The sequence below is a fragment of the Pelmatolapia mariae genome, linkage group LG8 (genome assembly GCF_036321145.2).
Source record: "Pelmatolapia mariae isolate MD_Pm_ZW linkage group LG8, Pm_UMD_F_2, whole genome shotgun sequence".
Taxonomy (NCBI): domain Eukaryota; kingdom Metazoa; phylum Chordata; class Actinopteri; order Cichliformes; family Cichlidae; genus Pelmatolapia; species Pelmatolapia mariae.
The window spans coordinates 16,880,660-16,899,253 of NC_086234.1; the positions used below are offsets into that span (position 1 = coordinate 16,880,660).

General features: G+C 35.7%; 1 protein-coding gene and 1 long non-coding RNA gene across 2 annotated transcripts; one reads left to right on the forward strand and one right to left on the reverse strand.

The window, feature by feature from the left end:
• The first annotated feature begins 795 nt into the window (after window positions 1-795).
• On the forward strand, window positions 796-18,348 carry LOC134633522 (integrin alpha-M-like). Its single transcript, XM_063482351.1, has 30 exons — window positions 796-832; window positions 3,011-3,113; window positions 4,419-4,522; window positions 4,935-5,005; window positions 5,652-5,766; window positions 6,910-7,040; window positions 7,185-7,330; window positions 7,654-7,804; window positions 8,443-8,593; window positions 8,834-8,907; window positions 9,063-9,183; window positions 9,347-9,486; window positions 9,612-9,758; window positions 9,849-10,061; window positions 10,165-10,298; window positions 14,260-14,402; window positions 14,507-14,661; window positions 14,800-14,925; window positions 15,480-15,553; window positions 16,247-16,388; window positions 16,478-16,576; window positions 16,672-16,751; window positions 16,835-16,921; window positions 17,021-17,090; window positions 17,186-17,284; window positions 17,387-17,467; window positions 17,591-17,701; window positions 17,849-17,962; window positions 18,042-18,152; window positions 18,256-18,348. The coding sequence occupies exons 1-30, from the start codon at window positions 796-798 to the stop codon at window positions 18,346-18,348; spliced, it is 3,423 nt and encodes a 1,140-aa protein (XP_063338421.1).
• On the reverse strand, window positions 11,454-12,696 carry LOC134633582 (uncharacterized). The gene is made up of 3 exons (XR_010094772.1): window positions 12,411-12,696; window positions 12,180-12,242; window positions 11,454-11,798 (listed from the first exon to the last, which is right to left on the reverse strand). It is a non-coding gene; the product is annotated as an uncharacterized LOC134633582 (long non-coding RNA).
• Window positions 18,349-18,594: the final 246 nt, after the last annotated feature.

Below are 18,594 nucleotides of genomic sequence, written 5' to 3' on the forward strand. Positions count from 1 at the left end.
CTGCTCCTTCCTCTGTAAAAGACAGAAAAACCAAACACCTCTCTGCCTAGCCTAGATAATCTAATGTTATTATCCATTGTTCTTCTAGTGATTCAAAGTTGGTTTAGAATGTCATGTCCGGGACCCTCTGACCTAGAGAATTAGTCTAATTATTATCTATGTCTGTAAGCGTGTTTGCAGTTACCCCTCTGCACTCTAAGTCATTTTCCTACAATATATCAGTCCGGACAGTCACGCCGAACGAAGCTTATGACCTTCAGAAGACTGAGTGCCAACTCTCATGAGCACATTTGCAATGTGTGTATGAAAATGATTATAACCACTTATTTAGTAGAAGAAATCAAAAAGAAATCAAACATTTTCAATACTAACATTTTCCCTCCTTTCACAAAAAGCATGTGTTTCATTCAACCTGCTGTCCCACAGTTTCCCCTCCAGTGTGATACTCAGCTTCTCATGAACACAGGCATTTAATCTTCTAAACGCGATTCAGTTTATTTAATCATTAACAGTTTATATTGATTTAAATTTTTTCGCTTAGAAAAAAATACTTGAACAAATGGATCAAAATTAAACATCACCACAGCAGTGTGTCTTATAAAACAGACAGTGCTGTCAATACTGTAGCTCCTCCCATGAAAACGTTACCTGCCTTACCTTTCATCAGTCACCCTATGACTGTTGTATTCTGGATTAAACAACTCCTGTGACACAGAGCAAAAGTAATGCCTCACCCACTGTATCAGTCAAATTAAAAAAACAAACAGACTGGGTTTTTTTCATGGAAGCAATACAATGGATTGGATAATTTGTATTACACTATTTTCATCTGGTAAGACAAGTTTATGCCTTCTGATTTTGTCTTTAGTTCTTTAATTATGAATGAGTACAACCTGTGGAAAAATGACTGTAAGTATACACAGCCACAGTTTTCTATTTAAAAAACATTTCTTTTAGTATTAAAAACCAAAAAATAAATTGACGGTAAAATATAAAGTGAAACCATATGACCTAGAAATTCTTTTGTGATGGCCATTTCCTTATTTGCACTTTATCCTCTGTGAATCAAACTACCTGCTGAAATGTTATGAGCTCAGTCAACTTCTGACTCTAAAAATAACTTTATAACTAACATGTTTTGATGTTTTCTGTTGTAGAAATGCACTGTGAAAATTTCATGAAGTAATACATTCTTAATTATTAACCCCACAAAACCTGTAGAACTGGATTTATGAACCCAAATGATTTAGTAGTTTATGCGGTCATTATATATGCCTCCTTGTTTTATGCAGGGCGACACAAAACTGAAGACTTTTCACAACCATGACACACCATACTCTTCCTTCCAACTTATTCTCTCTATGTACTGAAAATCTTTAAATACAAAAGATTACAGTAATCTAAAGAGACAGTGGTGATAAGAGGAACTTGAGAGGGTGTCAGTATTATAAAATATCTATGTCTAAATACATCTAGTTTTTGCAAAACTATCAAATTAAGCTTTCATTATTGAACAGAAAAATATATTGATTGTTTGTAGCATGACCCCCCCAAAAAGGAAGTGTGATAAATGTAAGTTGTGTCATAAAAATAATTGGCACAAAAATTCAGGTCTAGCCTTGTATAGAACAAGGGTTATGTAGTATTGCAACAATATCAGAATTTCACTTAATGGCAACCATATAAAAATACAATTTCCGTGCCTCTATATTGTTTTTATTATCTAAAGTGCACGCTACTGATTTAGATTTTCTTCTTTGGGGATGTACATTTGTGATATCAAACTTACTTCCCTCAGAGACTTCATTTCCTTTACTTGCATGTGGGTGTGGTACATATTGATGAGTCTGGCTGTTAGGGAGGACAGGAGAATGTGCACGCAAGCAGCATTCTCCATTCTATTTTATTTTTTAGCACTGTAAGTAAGCACATGCATACAAAAAGGTTGTCTATTTTTATACTGTGGAATATCCTGAAACTAATTGTAGAGTTAAGCAATGATTTTCATCCTTTAAAGCTTTAAATGTCTGTATTTTTTAAATGGGGGAAGATATAAGAAGCAAAGATAGAATCTGATTTTAAATTTTAATCTTCAAGATGTTTTTTTGCTTTATAAAATATCTGGCTTTAGAGCACTGTAGTGGTAATGAAGGAATCACTGTAGGGCAGGGGTGTCAAACATAAGGCCAGAGGGCTAGAATATGCCTGGCAAAGACTCCAATAAGACCCACTGGATGGCTTTGGATCAAGTGAAAAAGGGCATAAATTTAAGACTTTTAAATATATTTTCATAGGTTTTACAGCATTTCCTCCTGATAAAGAAAGAGAACTGTACCACACCAAAGTAAATAAGTAATAGATGAACAATGAAATTACAGAAAAGTTCCTGTTTTTTCAATATCTTCTCTTAATCTTTATTTTTATTACAATGAGTCCAGTAAAAGAAAACAAAGAAATTATTATTTATGTGAATCAACAAAAGGTTCTCTTGTATAATTACAGGACAGTCTGCAATGATCTAAAAGAACTTTGTTGTTTTACACATTGATTATCTAAAATTTAAGCCCAAAGGGTCATGCTGACAAGATGTTCTTCATTTACTACAGCAAAATTTCTTTATCATGTATACAAACTGAGACATACTGTTTAAATTGCACTCTTTTTTCTTTTGTATTTAACTACACACTCAGAGAGTGTGTAGTTAAACAGCTATATACTGACACAAAGACGAGTTTCAGTTGTCCAGCCCAATCAACCAACACATCGTTTTCCCTGTCTGTGAGCTGTATGTGGTCCTAGTGTGAAATGACTTTGACATCTCTGCTATAGTGGTAGTCAAGACATAGTATGAAAATAAAACATAGACTACATATAATTTCCTAAATGTGATTATATTGAGAAAGGCTATAATTACATTATTCGATGACCGTAAGTAAGATTATTGATGTCATTCTTTCTTTTTCTTCTTTTCTTCTTCTTCTTTTTTTTTTTTTTTTTTAAAAATTCTCAGTGTTAAATGCTGCACTTTGTTTCAATATTGATCCTGTGGCTTGGAAGACCCTGAGTAACTCTTCTGCTGGTTTTGGCTACCAGGTGGTTCAAAGACAGTCAGAGTAAGTCAGGACATGCATTGTTATGTTGGATGTGGGTCTGCACCTGCGTAGTTAAGATTATTTTACAGATTTTGCATTTTTTGAACTGGCCTCTCTGTTATGCCTTACAGTGATAATTAAACAATACTTCTTAACAGAAAACATACAGTGTTTATTTAATAATAATAATAATAATAATAATAAAATAAAAATAATAATAATTATAATAATAATACATTTTATTTTAAAAGCGCCCTTCAGAACACTCAAGGACACTGTACAGAGCAAAGTAGTAAAAGTAGGCATAAAAGCAGGGAATATACACAATAATGAGAAACATAATAGAAGGAACAGATTAAAAGTTAGCAGATTGGAAAGGTTATGTGGAATAAGCTATTTTGAATAGGTGAGTTTTGAGTCTAGACTTAAAAAGAGAAAATTAGGTGCTATTTCTCATATCAGGAGGTAGGGAATTCCAAAGTCAAGGAGCAGAGCAACTGAAGGCCCTGCCCCCCATAGTGACAAGACGGTGGGAAGGAACGGACAGAGAGAGAGAAGAAGAGGATCTGAGGCACCGAGATGGGATGGTGATCTGAACCAAATCAGAGAGATATGGAGGGGAGAGAAGATGAATAGCCTTGAATGTATGCAGAAGTATTTTAAAATCGATGCGATGTTTGACCGGAAGCCAGTGAAGCTGCTTCAGGACAGGGGTGATGTGATGGATAGAAGGGGTCCTGGTGATAATACGAGCAGCAGAGTTCTGGATACGTTAAAGCTTATTGATGGATTTTTGAGTACGACCAAAAAGAAGTGAATTACAGTAATCGATGCAAGAAGTAACAAGGCTATGAACATGGCAGTGGCATGTGGGGTCAGAAAGGGACAGAGACGATTAGTGTTACACAATTGGAAATATGCAGAGCGAGGGACATTATTGATGTGTGAGTTAAAGGATAAAGTACTGTCAAGGATGACACCCAAACTTTTCACAGAAGAAGAAAGAACAGCAGGTTGTTGATAGTAATAGAGAAGCTATTAGTTCTGGATAGTGTTGATTTAGAGCCTACAAGAAGAAGCTCTGGTTTGTTACTGTTGAGTTTAAAAAAATTGGAAGAAAACCATGAATTAAGTTCAGCTAAGCAGAAGGTGAGGGAGGATAGAGGAAGAGTGGAATCAGGTTTAGTGGACAGATAAAGCTGGGTGTCATCAGCATAGCAGTAAAACTTGGGCGAAAACCAGACTGGAACTGTTCATAGAGATTATTGTTATTTACCTACAATTCACTGTCTGGACTTACATCATTGACTGGATTTATTTCTTTAGTGTGCTCGTCAGTGCCCCATTGGAACAATATTCACAAAATCGAAGGGGGAGAATTTATAGCTGCACCACCTCTCCCCAAAACTGCCAAAATATCCAGTTTGAAGGTAAGTAATCATTCATTATTGAATGTATTGACAAGATGTGATGGAACTCTAACAGGAAGTATTTTGCAATCAAATAAATTATCGTGAGCTGCACAGAAACATGTTTAAATCACATCATAATTAGATTTTCAAAGTAAACATCTTTGTTTGTAACATTGAGCCTTCAAACTAATAATATCTTGCTAAAATAATAATGTTAATGTTAAGATGATTCTTTTAGTGAAACTCAGTTATATGACATTAAAGCTGCCTGGTTTACATCCTGGTTTGCAGTTGAGAGAAGTTCCAGTGTTTAACAAATGGGGAAGTGTTTCAGTCATGCTGCTTTGGAGTCATCAGTTTAAGTCTTATTTTCTTCATTTCAATTGCCTTTTATGAGTATTTAAACAAATATTGCTTGCTTTCAATACAGCACCAGATTTTGCAGTCAACATGTCTCTTGGTCTGACAATGAAAAGTGATCCCACGACACGAAACACTGTGGTGAGTTGGTGAACTGCAGACATTACCAGTACATTGTCAAAAACTCTTGGTATAGTTAGAAAATGCATGAAGGCCATTCCATGACAACCTAGTGTGCCTTTCACCAACACCCCATAAAATCAGCTGATGTTTTGGGTACAATAAGTTTGGCATATTTAATGAAGCCATCCAAAATTTTACCTTGTTTACTGAAAAACACTTAGAAACACTTAAGACATTGGACAGATATATAGGACTGGGTCTGCTTATTTTAGTTCACATTTTTAACATATTCAAGCTCTGTTAAAAACTGAATTTATTTTTCAGCCCTGAAATGTTAATGTCGATTTATCACATACATATCACATACATTACTTAAGAAGTTTGGAAGACTGAAAAATGTTGAAAAATAAGTTATTTAAAAAGATGTAAGAATTATAAATTGGTTAAATTTTGACCCAACCCCAATACTTTAAGGACTTTTAGCTTGGAAATGTTTAATGATAGAATTTAGTGTGGTTTCTTTAAATACGTTAAAGTTGTCAAAAAGCCAATTTCAGATTAATTTCAGATTTGTTTGATCTCATGTCGAATTAATCATTGTTTGAGGGACAGGGAAGTAATCAGCCCACTGTATTAATGAAAAATTGACTTTGTCTCCTCTCAGGTGTGTGGTCCAACCATCCCAAAGGACTGCAAAAGTATCACCATGTACAATGGTGTGTGCTTTCAGATGGACGGTTCTAATAGGCTTGTTACACCCATACCTTCTTCTCCTCAAGGTAACAGTTAACAGAATTTGTGGAAATATACCAAAAATGCCAAATTAATAATAAAAAAAAGCTCTTGTTTTTATGTCCATGCAAAATCTCTTAATCTCAAATCAAATGAAACCGTACTGAGACTTTTGCTTGTACATGCTGGCAAAAAATAAGGTTTAGTCAAAAACGCAAGTGGAGTAAATAAAAGAAAAGAAAAATGGGATTGATGGAGGGCTTGTATGATTTGGTGGTCTAAGGCACCAAAGAAGGGCAGGGATAGCTCAGTAGGTAACGTGGTGGCCCCATGATCTCAAGGTCGGGGGTTCGAATCGACTGAACGGCTACCCTGAGGAACCCCTGAGTAAGGTACCGTCCCTACACACTGCTCCCCAGGCGCTCAATGGCTGACCACTGCTTCACTGAGTGAATGGGTTAAATGCAGAGAGGAATTTCCCCATGGGGATCAATAACGTATACATTATTATTATAAAGATTACAAACAAGACCAAACCTCCAGCCCTAAACTTGCTAAGCTATATCAAGAAATAACCAACGGGAATTTGTTATCTAAAAAAAAAGAAGATATATTTTAACTTAATTTACTCCTAAGTCGTTCTAGTACTCATTATGCCACTTGTTTTATTTAATAATGTGACCTGAAATGCAGTGCTCCATTCCATTTCATTTTATTTTGTTTCACGCATGGTAAAAGTTATTCATTTTCTACACACAAACCTACCGGATAAAGACTTATTAACAGTGTAAACCTTAGGCTAAAGTCCCCCACACTGACACAAATCCCTATCCTAATTAGGACACAATCTCTCTTTTAATGTGCTGATTGTGGCCATGCTGTCTGTGATTGTGACACAAATGTGCAGGAAGGAAAAGGCACAGTTTTTTTCTATCCAGCCATCATGCATATAACTGAAGAATGTTTGTAACAAAAATATTAATATAATTGCAACTGTAATAGAATTATTGAATTTCGTATAATGCATTGGATTACCACAGTAAAGGCATTTCTTAGGTAAACCAAAGAAAATGTAAAAACTGAGTTTAAGAATAAATGAAGAGGTTGAACTTTTACATTAACTTTAATAAGACCTCTAAAATTAGTTTGGGATCAATCTAATTTCATATTGAAATGAATCTTTTTAACAGCTTGCCCGCCGTTGCAAGCAGACATTGCTTTTCTGTTGGATGGTTCAGGCAGCATATATGGTGGAGACTTTCAAACAATGAAGACATTTGTGAAAGCACTAATTCAGTCATTTCTCTCAAATGAAGCACAGGTAAGACCTGCAGTCCTTCTGTCGTTTAAATCCATCATTTAAATCTATATAAAATAGTTTTTATCTTTATTTCCATTTAGCTCCATAAACTGTGGAATATTTTATATGTTTTGAATATTTCTGTTTTCCCTTTTGTTGTTGTAGTTTTCTGTTACCCAGTTCTCTTGGTCACCAAACGTTCACTTTTATTTGAAGAAGTTTACCTCATCTGGATCAGTGGGGACTGACGTTGATGGAATCAGACAGTTCGGGGGAGCTACTTACACGGCTTATGCCATCAGATATGTTGTGTGAGGGATACAATAATATTACTGAAGCACTACAGTGAACTTATTGTCCAGACTTCCTGCCCAGGCGATTTTTGTTCTGTGAATCTCATGACACTAAGTACTGTGTGTGACTCATGAAAGCCTGTAAAAAGACAGACTTAGGTTTAAGTATTATTTTTGACAAATTTGAAGAGAAGGGCATTACCAAGGCTAAATTCAAATACTTGCATTACCTGAATTTGGGAAGTGCAAAAATATCTGTAATATGAAATAAGCATGACCATAAGATGCACTTTAAAATGTTGTTTTGTGTTAAAAATACTTTTTTTTTTTTAACTTAACAGGGAAAATGTTTTCACCCCACAAAGAGGTTCCAGACCAAATGTGAAGAAGGTCTTGATAGTAATTACTGATGGACAATCTACAGACCCACAATATCTCCAAGGGGCTGCACAGCTAGCAGAGAGTAATAACATTATTCGATTTGCTATTGGGGTAAGTACTTCCATTTTTTAAACTTGCAGAATGTTGAGTTTTATACTGATCATATTGTTTTAGTCAACTTTCAGACAAAACTCACAAGACACTACAGTATATACACAACTATAACAGTAGATGATGGAGTACACAGGAGGGAAGAAATTTCACAAACTGACTTGTTGCAACAGTGGCATCATATTACAGTACCACACTCAAATTCAGTGAGCTCTTTAGAACAACCCATCCTTTCATAAATGTTTGTAAAGAAGGACTGCACGGGTAGTTGTTTGGTTATTTATATCTATTTTAAAAAAAAAACACCTGTACGTTAAGACTAAGACAGTGTATTTAAGTAAATCAAACTTCTTAAGTAAATGAAAAGGTAGAATCATTGACAGGAACATGAATTGTGTAAGTAATGCAAATATAGCCTCTTCATTTTTTTTTTTTTTTAAAAAAAAACCCCTGTTTTGTAGCACAACATAAATGTTATCATGAATTTGGGTTCTCTTCAGTGAGTGCAGAATACCTGTTTATAAATTTTACCCTAAGTGGGTGAAAAAATGCAGTCCATAAACCTATGGACCAGAACCTGTACTGACCAAATCCTGCTGCATAGTCTACCAACTCAAACATATCTTTAACAATCCTAGGTGGGGAATGCATTTAACTATGAGGCAGCAAAACGAGAACTGAGCACCATTGCATCGTCTCCCTCAGACAATCATGTGTTTCAAGTGGAGAATTTCAACGCACTTGAAAAAATAAGACAGTCTCTGCAGGACAAAATCTTTTCCATTGAAGGTACAAACAAATTTATTGTTAGAGATGTTACAAATAAAATGACATACACTGTATTACATTTCATATAGTATTACCTCATCAATCTATTTTCAAGTAATGCTCAGGCACTTTTATAATAAAGAGCAAAAATTATTTTGAAATTACTACTTAACTTAGCACAATTTAAAAAAATGAACTTTAAAAGTTCAAATTGTTGTACTGTGTCTCTCTTCTACCTTTATGTTTATTTTTCTGTTACAGGATCTCAAACCAGTGGAGAGTCACTGAAAATGGAAATGTCTCAAGAGGGATTCAGTGCAGTTTATGTGCCTGAGGTAATTAAAAATACATTAAACTCAGCAGACAGTCTAGTCATAGATAGAAAGATTCACATCTGCCACTTTTTTATGATCTAAAAGCAAACATACAGTTATATAGTTAAATTAGTTTAACAAATTGTATATAAATGTATTTCCTGTCTGCATTGTAGGGAATTCAAATGTCTATTGTTGGTGCAAACCAGTGGAAGGGAGGCTACGTGCAATACACAACAGGAGGGGAGAAGGTGAAAACATATGAGGATGTGTCTTTGGAGCCTGACAGTTATCTTGGTAAGAATATTACAGCTTTAACAATCTAACTCATACACATGTGATCATGTATATACACAGCTCTGCTGCAATTCTGTCACACAAATATGTTGGGTCACAACAAAATTTAAAAGGAGAAATCAGAAGTCTTAATACGCGTTTCCCTTTTAAACCAAAATTCTAGGTTACTCTATGGCAATTGCTAAAACCCAACGTGGCTCTCTGACAGTTGTTGGTGCTCCAAGATATAAACACAGAGGAACTGTGGTCGCTGTTAACAGAGAAAGCTTTGAAAACCAAAAGATTGAGCCCTTTTCATCACAGGTATGTATTTACTGCAAGACAGATCTGAATGACCTTGTAAATTATATATAAATTATTTTCTGAAATAAAAGCTGTTTTTTTTCCTAAACATGAATACTTTCATCAATAATGTGTTCCTTACACAGTATCAGACTGGTGAATATTTCGGGGCAGAGGTGTGTACCATGGACATAAATAATGATGACGTCACTGATCTAATCTTCATATCAGCCCCAATGTACATGGAGCCTGATAGAGAGGGAAGAGTTTATGTTTGCAGATTAACTCGTTTGGTAAATCACAATATCATCTACTGTAATTACATTTATCAGTTTATTTACCAACTTTTAATGATCTTAAAATATTCACTTTCCTCCTTTTAGTTTGTGGAGTGTAATTTTGATGATCCATTAGTACTAAGAGGACATGCAGCTGTCAAAGGAAGGTTCGGCTCTTCTCTTGCTGTACTGCCTGATCTAAACTCAGATGGATTCAGGGATTTGGCAGTTGGAGCACCTTTGGAGAATGATGGTGAAGGCAGCATCTACATATTTAATGGTGAAGGAGGAGGAAGAATCAGTCCTACTTACTCACAGGTACACAACATCAAAGAACTCACAAAGATGACTAAACTCATCTATCATGTAAGGCCCATACTGTATCTGTACAATGAAGTTTAATCAATTTCGATATACACAGAGAATTACTGGCTCTGAAGTCCAGTCAGGACTGAAGTTCTTTGGTCTGACAATCAGTCAGTTGTCTTTTGACCAGAGTGGTGATGGACTGCCCGACTTAGCGGTGGGTTCAAAGGGTAGAGTTGTCTTACTGAGGTAAGTCCAAGATAGTTCAGTCCTGTGTTGTTATTGTCTGTGTTATTTCTACCATCTCAAATGAATCTCATGTTAAATGAATACATCGCTGGTTAAAAGTTTAGGTCAATTTGAAGACCTTTGCATTGGTTTTATGTAATATAATAATGAATCATAAATCATTATAAATGATAAAATGATTCATGAAAAGTGATTTTTAATCTTTAATGGAATACATATGCAGGATAAAACAGGCATCTATTTTTTTTTTCCCAGAAGTCACTTTATATTAGTGAAAGTTTGTCATGTCAAAAGCCTTCCTGATCATGAGATACATTTTTTTTCCTGTCTACATGATGCAAACCAGTATCACAGCAAAACGTCAAATAGACACACATGCAGTAGTTGCAGTAGGCTGCAGTAACAGCAGAGGGAGCTATTTTATTTCAACCTTGAAGAAAATTACGGGAAAGCATTTTAGCAGACATTATTAACACATTTATTTGCATATACATATTAGCCACCTACACTGTAAAATCTAATTAGTTCCCAGAACTCAAAAAAATTATGGAAACTCGTTGCCTCAAAAAAATTGAGTAAAGCTTAGCTAAAAATGACTAAGTTAGGACAACGTATTTATTTTGAGTACTCTGTACAAGCTCATTTGTTCCCAGAACTCAAAACAATTGGATCAAGTTTACGTAAGATGACCAAGTTAGGGCAACTTACTCATTTTGAGTACACTGTACTCAAAATGTACACAGCCGTGTTAGTTCCCAGAACTCAAAAAAATTATGGAAACTCGTTGCCTCAAAAAAACTAAGTAAAGCTTACTTAGGATGACTGTTAGGACAACTTATACATTGCAAGTCTGCAGTATTAAGAATAACTTGATATCTCTGACTGTGCAATACTAATTGTTTACCTACTGACAAACATTTCAAGTTCAACTAAATGAAAAAACAATTTGTGGTACCATGAATATGATTAAAAATAATTAACAACAATTTTTGTAATGATGTTAAAATGAGCACAACTTTTATTTTCAAACACAACAAAGTACAACAGCCAACATACTGGACACTGTTCTGCTGAATAAAAATTATATTGCCATCACTGTTACAATGAAACAAAGTCTCAGATGTAATTATTCTGAAAATAAGTTTAGGCCTACCACAAGTTTGTTTTGTACTTACATTATTTATATAATCAACATAAAATATTTATTGTTCTGTCACAAGTGCAGTCTCTAATTTAAACAACACATTCGTTTTTCATTCCAACACATGAGCTGGAATGTTGTAATATTTTAAGGATGGCTTGTTTCCAGTCCAGGCATTACTGCCTGAATGACTGTCATGGATCGAGGTGATTCAAATGTAGGTGCAGAAGAAAGTCTTTAACTTCCCTTAAGTACAGTGGCAGTGGATGTGGGTTGGAGATGCAATGAGCTTGATCCTGCAGGTGACCACCTTCACTGACCACACCATCTGTGATGGAGGACTCATCTCTCCTGGTGTCCTGCAAGCAAACAATCATATTTTTGGAACATGAACTTAATTGCTTTCTTAAACATTTTTTCCTGCATTTGGTATAAAACAGACTCCAATTTAGACAATCTCAGGCTCCCTCCCCACCGGAGAGGTGACATTCAATGTCCCAAATTGTCAGTCTGGATAGCCGTGACCCCCACACAACACACAATATTGTCATGAAAGCATCATTTTAAAAAGGTCTATGCAAACATGGGCAATAACTTTCATTCTAATGATGTGCAAAATGATTTGGGCACAAAACAAATTTTGCTGTTAGAAAACTTGCAGACTTCACTATATACAGTGTAGACCCTCTAAACTAAGTTTGAAGAAATGCAGACCAAACTGTTGTTGTTTGTTTACTTACACAGCATGTCTTGTAGAATTAACTGGAGTCACAGCAACAGCATAGTGCAGTCATATCTCAAGTCTAATAACAGAAGACAGGAAAAGATCAGTAAAGAAACAACTTCCCCAAACCAAAGCACAAACAAAACAATAAGTAAAACAGGCTGATCTAAAGTATGATTAAAGTTCAGCCTGATTAATATAAATGTCACTGACAGTTGCTAATATATTGGAAAACCAAAACACTTACCACTGAGTTGATGTCTTTCTGTCCAACAACAGGAGTGCTGGTCCCGAGCCTCAAAGACAGTAAGAAGCAAGCAGAGGGAGAAAAAACAGAACATTTTTCAGAAACTGATTTGATCCTTAATGGCTGTGCAATCATTGTAACATAGAGTTTGCTTATGATGTTAAATAAAGGCTAGATTTGACATTAATAGATGCCACAGATGTTCTAAAGCTGCCACAAAGCATGAAAACGTCGGAGCATTTTTGCAAATATGTGATGTCTTGATAAATCGAGCAGATATTTGAAATTCACACAGCTACATTCTTGCCTGAAAATATCTTAAAAGTTTATTTTGTGACCCAGAAAAAGTAATACGTTTTTCAGCAGTGCTCCTCCGCCATTGCCGAGCTTACAAGTGCGCACAGGCTCCGACAACCGGCTGACAAATGCGATCCTCTTTTTCACCAGATTACCCTTTCTGGGTCACAAAATAACCTTTTAAGATATTTTCAGGCGAGAATGTAGCTGTATAATGCTCAAATATCTACTTGATTTATCAAAATATCACATATTTGCAAAAGTGCTTCCACGTTTTCGGAGAGCTCCGTTATCCACCCCCCACACCCCACCCTACCCCTAACGGCTGCACCTCCCAAAGAATTTTGTCTGGGCTCTTATCTCACTTATTTATTTCAAACAATCAACAAAAAAAATCACCGACATAGTTTTATGTAAGGTTTTTAAGGCTGTGGTGTTAATTTTTAAGTAACATGAGCACAGCGGCAGCAGCAACGCTAGGCTAACACTAACTAGCTAGCAAGATTATAAACCTGGTGCTAAACTAAGAGAAGCCACAAAATCAGTTTGAATAAGAGTAAACATTTACTCACCAAGTCAGTAAAGATCCACAGCAATGACAACAATAATATCTCCAGGTTTGCTCAATATATTCCATAACAAATGCTGGCGCCATGAACATGCGGACTGATCCGGGAGGGAGGGGGACGGTAGTCACGTGGCATTTTCAAAACACATCTTTCATCCTTCCGCCCTGAGAAGCAAAACTTCCAGCTTACTTATTTTTTCTAAGTTAGGACAACTCAAATAAATGGAGTTTATCAGCATTTTTGCATAAAAAGTACTGGTAACTTATTTAAATTGAGTTCTAATAACAAATTGATAAAAATTGAGTTCAGCCTATTTAATAGTTTTAATTAAACACAATATTACATTTTACAGTGTAGCCTAATCTTTTCTGGCAATTAAGGACCTTGAAATGTTGTTTATACATTTTATTGTTCACTACTGACTTCTTGTCTCTACATATGCTATCTTCTTCTGCTGGCAATTCGGTAATACAACTTTTGCATTCAGTAATGCAACTTCTGCATGTTTGTCCTCTTTACATTTTGGAGAGGCAAAGCGTGAAACAGACACTGTCTCAAAATGAAATGTGTAATTTATAACAGTAGCCTTGTTCTAAAAATGACTTCTATGCAGAGGAAGAAATGACTACATTACCCCGAAAAGATGCATGAAGGTCAAGTTTTGAAGCAACAGTATGTAGTTAAGCACTGCTAACATGATCAAATAGTTGAATGAGTTATGATGAATTGTATTGGTCATTCAACACTTCTCTTCAATTTGTTGTAATATTATATTAAAAAGAAATGTTTTCTTTCAAAGAGTATATTTCTAAATGAGGTAAAACATTTGATGATTAGTGTTTTATAAAATATCAAATGTCAGTAGAGCAAAGGAAAGATTAGACTGTTGGGAAGTCTGACCTGAATTACCAAAAGGAGGACAGCTGTTGTACTAACTAAAAAGCCAAATGTTGTTTGCCACATGTGTTTTTCCTTCTTTCCAGATCAAGACCCATAGTAATGGTTGAAGTTGAGGTGTCATTCAGCCCAAACCAAATCCCTACTCAGAATGTAACCTGCTCAAAACCATTGGAGAACACAGCTACAGTCTGCTTTACCATGAGCAGAGTGTCTACAGTCAATGAAGGTTCATCATTCTCCTCCCTTTTTCAAAATCAAAATGGTACTGCCCATCCATTTTCATTTTTTAGTGTATGTACATTTGTAACATTTTAAATTGATTTATTCCAGCTCAAGCAAGAATTAATTATACTTTTACACTGGATGCCACTCGCAAACCTCCAAACAACCGAGCTTATATTAGTGGGAAACAACGAGAGGAGTCTCGATCAGTCATTGTTGACTTAAGAACACCAAACTGTTCAACTGTATACTTCTCTATTGAGGTAAAACAACATCAGAGAAAAAACTAACATAACCAATAGTTCAAACTCAGTTTGGTGAACAGCAGATTTTGATTTCCATTTTGCTTTTAAGAGTCTTCCAACACGGAACCTAAATCTAACACTGCTGTCCTTTTGCAGGCCTGCCCAGACGATGCTCTCAATCAACTTTCCAATGAGCTCAAATTCACATTTGACGGTTTTCCTTCCAACACAAATCTCAGACCAAGTCTTGCTCAGCAGGCTCAGACAACAATAATTTATCCTGTAAATACCTTTAAAATGTACTAGCTGGATATGAACTGAAGAACACAGCATTAGTTTTGAACTTACTTTTTCAGAATTAACTTTATTGTTGGCATGCAATTGACTGACACTACTTCTACTGAAGTACTGGAAATAAATGAGCCAACATTTCTCCAGTAGCACATGCCTTTAGTAAATGTAAACTTTACTAAAAACTGTACAGTTTTCTACTTTTGTATTTACTTTCTATGTCTATGTATTTGTTGTTTTTGACCCTAGGGAGCGCCTGTGTAGTTCTCAACTGTTTCAACAGCAGTAGCAAACTACATCTACTATCTTATGAAGTGTCTGTCTGAGATGATTCTTAGATAGGTTGGATAGGTATGCAGAGGACTTTGATGTTTTCCAAAAGCATATCAACAATATTAACAGAAATCTTGTTCCCATTAACAAAAATGGAAAAGCACAGCTAGATGGCAGAACACACAGATCGTTTGTTAGATTCACCTATGTTTCCTTTATTCTGTAAATAATGTGTAATATAAACGCTTTTCACATCATGCTGTGTTCCACAGTTGGGGTTTGAGATCAACTGCGGCACTGACAACAAATGTGTCGATGACCTGAAAGTGGATTTCAACTTCACCGGGTGATTATACAACAGACAGGGAAACTTTACCATTCCCCAAGAAAGCGTCAAGGTCTATTATACTTTATACAGAGACGTGGTTCAAATACTCAAGAAGCTGTTTTTTTGACAAAAATAATAAAGAAACACGAAACAAAAGAGGCATCAATCCACTTACACAAAGTTAATCAACAGCATATCAGTTCACCAGTGGGCAAATGGGCTTCTAGATGAAGAGAGCATCAAAAAATCGCCAGTTCACACATATCTCTTCTCTACACACCTTTATACTAATCTGCAGGTTAAACCAGGGGTGTGTAAAAAACCACAGCGCAAATGCCCCCACCAAAGGCACCCAGACACCTCCATTTTAGGTCCTCAGGTTCTTAATAAAACATAATACAAAAGTCATTCTTTTTTCGAAAAACATTAGAAAAACCATCAACTATGGCCTTTCACATACAACACATACATAAGTCTCATACATTAAAGAGCTCAAAGATTTGACACAATACACAAAGTATAATAAAACATTGTATTTAGCATCAGCATTGAAGCACAGCATATATGTTACATACTACATATATTGAATTCTAACATAGTATGTTAGAATTCAACACAAACACATGCTATATTTAGCTTATGGAACGTTCACCAACACAGTGCAGTCTGTTTTCCTCTCCCTTTATTCTCATCCTCCTTCATACTCCACAGATCCTCAGAGGTTAAAGTGGGCATTGATGAGCTTTTGAATGTCACAGTCACAGTGGAGAACCGAGGAGAAAACTCCTACAACAGTCGTGTTATTCTCACGTACCCAGCTGGACTCTCCTACAGGAAGTTCACCATTCAGCAGGTAAGGCATCAGGATCGAGTCTGTATCAGTTCATCACTGATCTGCTGCTCTTCCAATCCATCCAGCGGTCATTTTATTTTCTAATAAAGGGAAGAATTGAGTGCAAATCCTTTGACAGTGAAGATGGTTTATCACGAGGAAGGACAGACTGCACTATTGACAAGCCAATTTTTAAGAGCAAAACTGAGGTTTGTTTTTTTGGTGCAATTTTCTCCTCTCACTTCTGCACAGTTTAGTAAAAAGATGTGAGACAATCAGATTTCTCTCCTTTATTTCAATTAAGGCTTTCTTCATTGTCTCCTATGGGATTGACACCAACAGTCAACTTGCAAGAAAGATCTTTGTCACTGCAAATGCCACCAGGTACTGTTCATTTAGTCATTTAGGTACTCCTTGTTTAAACACCCCACAGATACAGTACAAATCATTTCACTTCTCTCTTTCAGTGGAAATCAGGAGAATGCAACTACAAGTGAAATCTATGAAATGAAAGAGATTGCAGTGAAATACAGCATTTTCATGACGTTTGAAAAGTACGTGTTGTTGTATTTGTAACAAAAGAAATTATTTACGACCCAACATTTTTTTGTCTTACACATTATTCATATAATGTTTAAATTATATCTTTTTAGCACTCTCAGCTACAGCAATTTTACTTTTGGAATAAATAATCTGCAGAAACCGGTTCGACAATCAGTCACGGTAAAATATAATAAAATATAATAAATATCATTGTGTGAATTAGACCTAACCATTCTAAAGCTTGACTGCCTTTTTCTTTTCTCCCCATGTTTTAGGTAACAAATGATATAAGAGCGCTTAATTTCACTGTGGTGATCAAGGTTCCAGTGAAGCTTGGTGAAAAAGAGATTTGGGTGAATTTGAGCAGCCTACAGGTAATAGAAAAGATACAAAAATAGGTCACAATTAGCTGTGGGATGGGTGAATGAGGTAAAATTAGGACCAATCACCCTGACATTATTTTAAATGTATTTCAGATTGCAGACTGTCAGAGAGGAAATGATGAAGCACCAAATGTCACAGATTTTGTTCCAAAGATACGAAAGGATAAAATGTTGGTAAGTATGTTTCTGCACTTTTGCTACCTACCTGTTAAAACTGAACCATGGTACAGATTCAAAACATAACATTGTACTGAATAAAAGATTTGTTTCATTCAGTCTTCTTTAAATCACCCACAGGACTGCTCTGTAGCCATGTGCAGAGTGTTCAAGTGCAACACATTCATGGGAAGACTGCAGAGTAGGACATACGAAATATCTGCCAACCTCAGTTCAGGATGGATAGAGCAGGTAATTAAAGGGTAGTTTTGATAAATGATTTATACATATTTGGATTATAGGTGGTCCTATGTACTTGAATATGTTAATAATTTCTCCCTGAAATTGAACAATATTTTTAATTTAGCCTCATCCTAGTCTATATTTTTTTTTCCATAGATTGGAATTCAATCTGCTAAATTCCTCTTGACCAGTACAGCCACTGTGGAGTATGACAAAGAACAATACATCTACTTTTCAACAGGGTCTTACAACAATCCTCCTGTTCGCAAGGTGATTTTGCATTACTTTCTCTTGTTTCAGATGTACAAGAGGTTAAATGTCATCCACATTGTGTCTCTTCATCTCTCAGATTGTAGCAGAGGTCGAAGTTTACCCTAAGCCAGATTTCACTAAAGCCATCATTGGAGGATGCATGGGAGGGTTGGCTTTTCTGGCTTTACTCACTGCTGGCCTGTATAAGGTGAAAGGTTTTTAAAGTCACTCATATAGTTATTTTCATTCATTTTGTTTGCAACTGTAATACACAATTTCTGCATTTTTATGTTTTTTCCTTGCACTTCCAGGCTGGGTTTTTCAAGAGCAAATACAAACAGATGATCAAAGAAAGTGCAGAAGATGGTCCAGGGAATGATGCAAGTGCACTCACACCAGAATAACAAAATCACATTTGTAGTTGTAGATTTACTGCATATGAAAAATTTAAGGCCCAGTGTGTGCAGCAATGTCCATACTACCACATTTGATTCATTCAACAAAAGATAGCTTGCTGTGTTTGAAATCACTCCTTTGCTTGCTCATTTACTATTATCTAATATAGAGGCTCCTAGCTGTGTCCTTCCACTACCTTCAGGAGCAGAAAACTGCTGAAATTAAATCATCTGAGAAAATACAATTGTTAATCA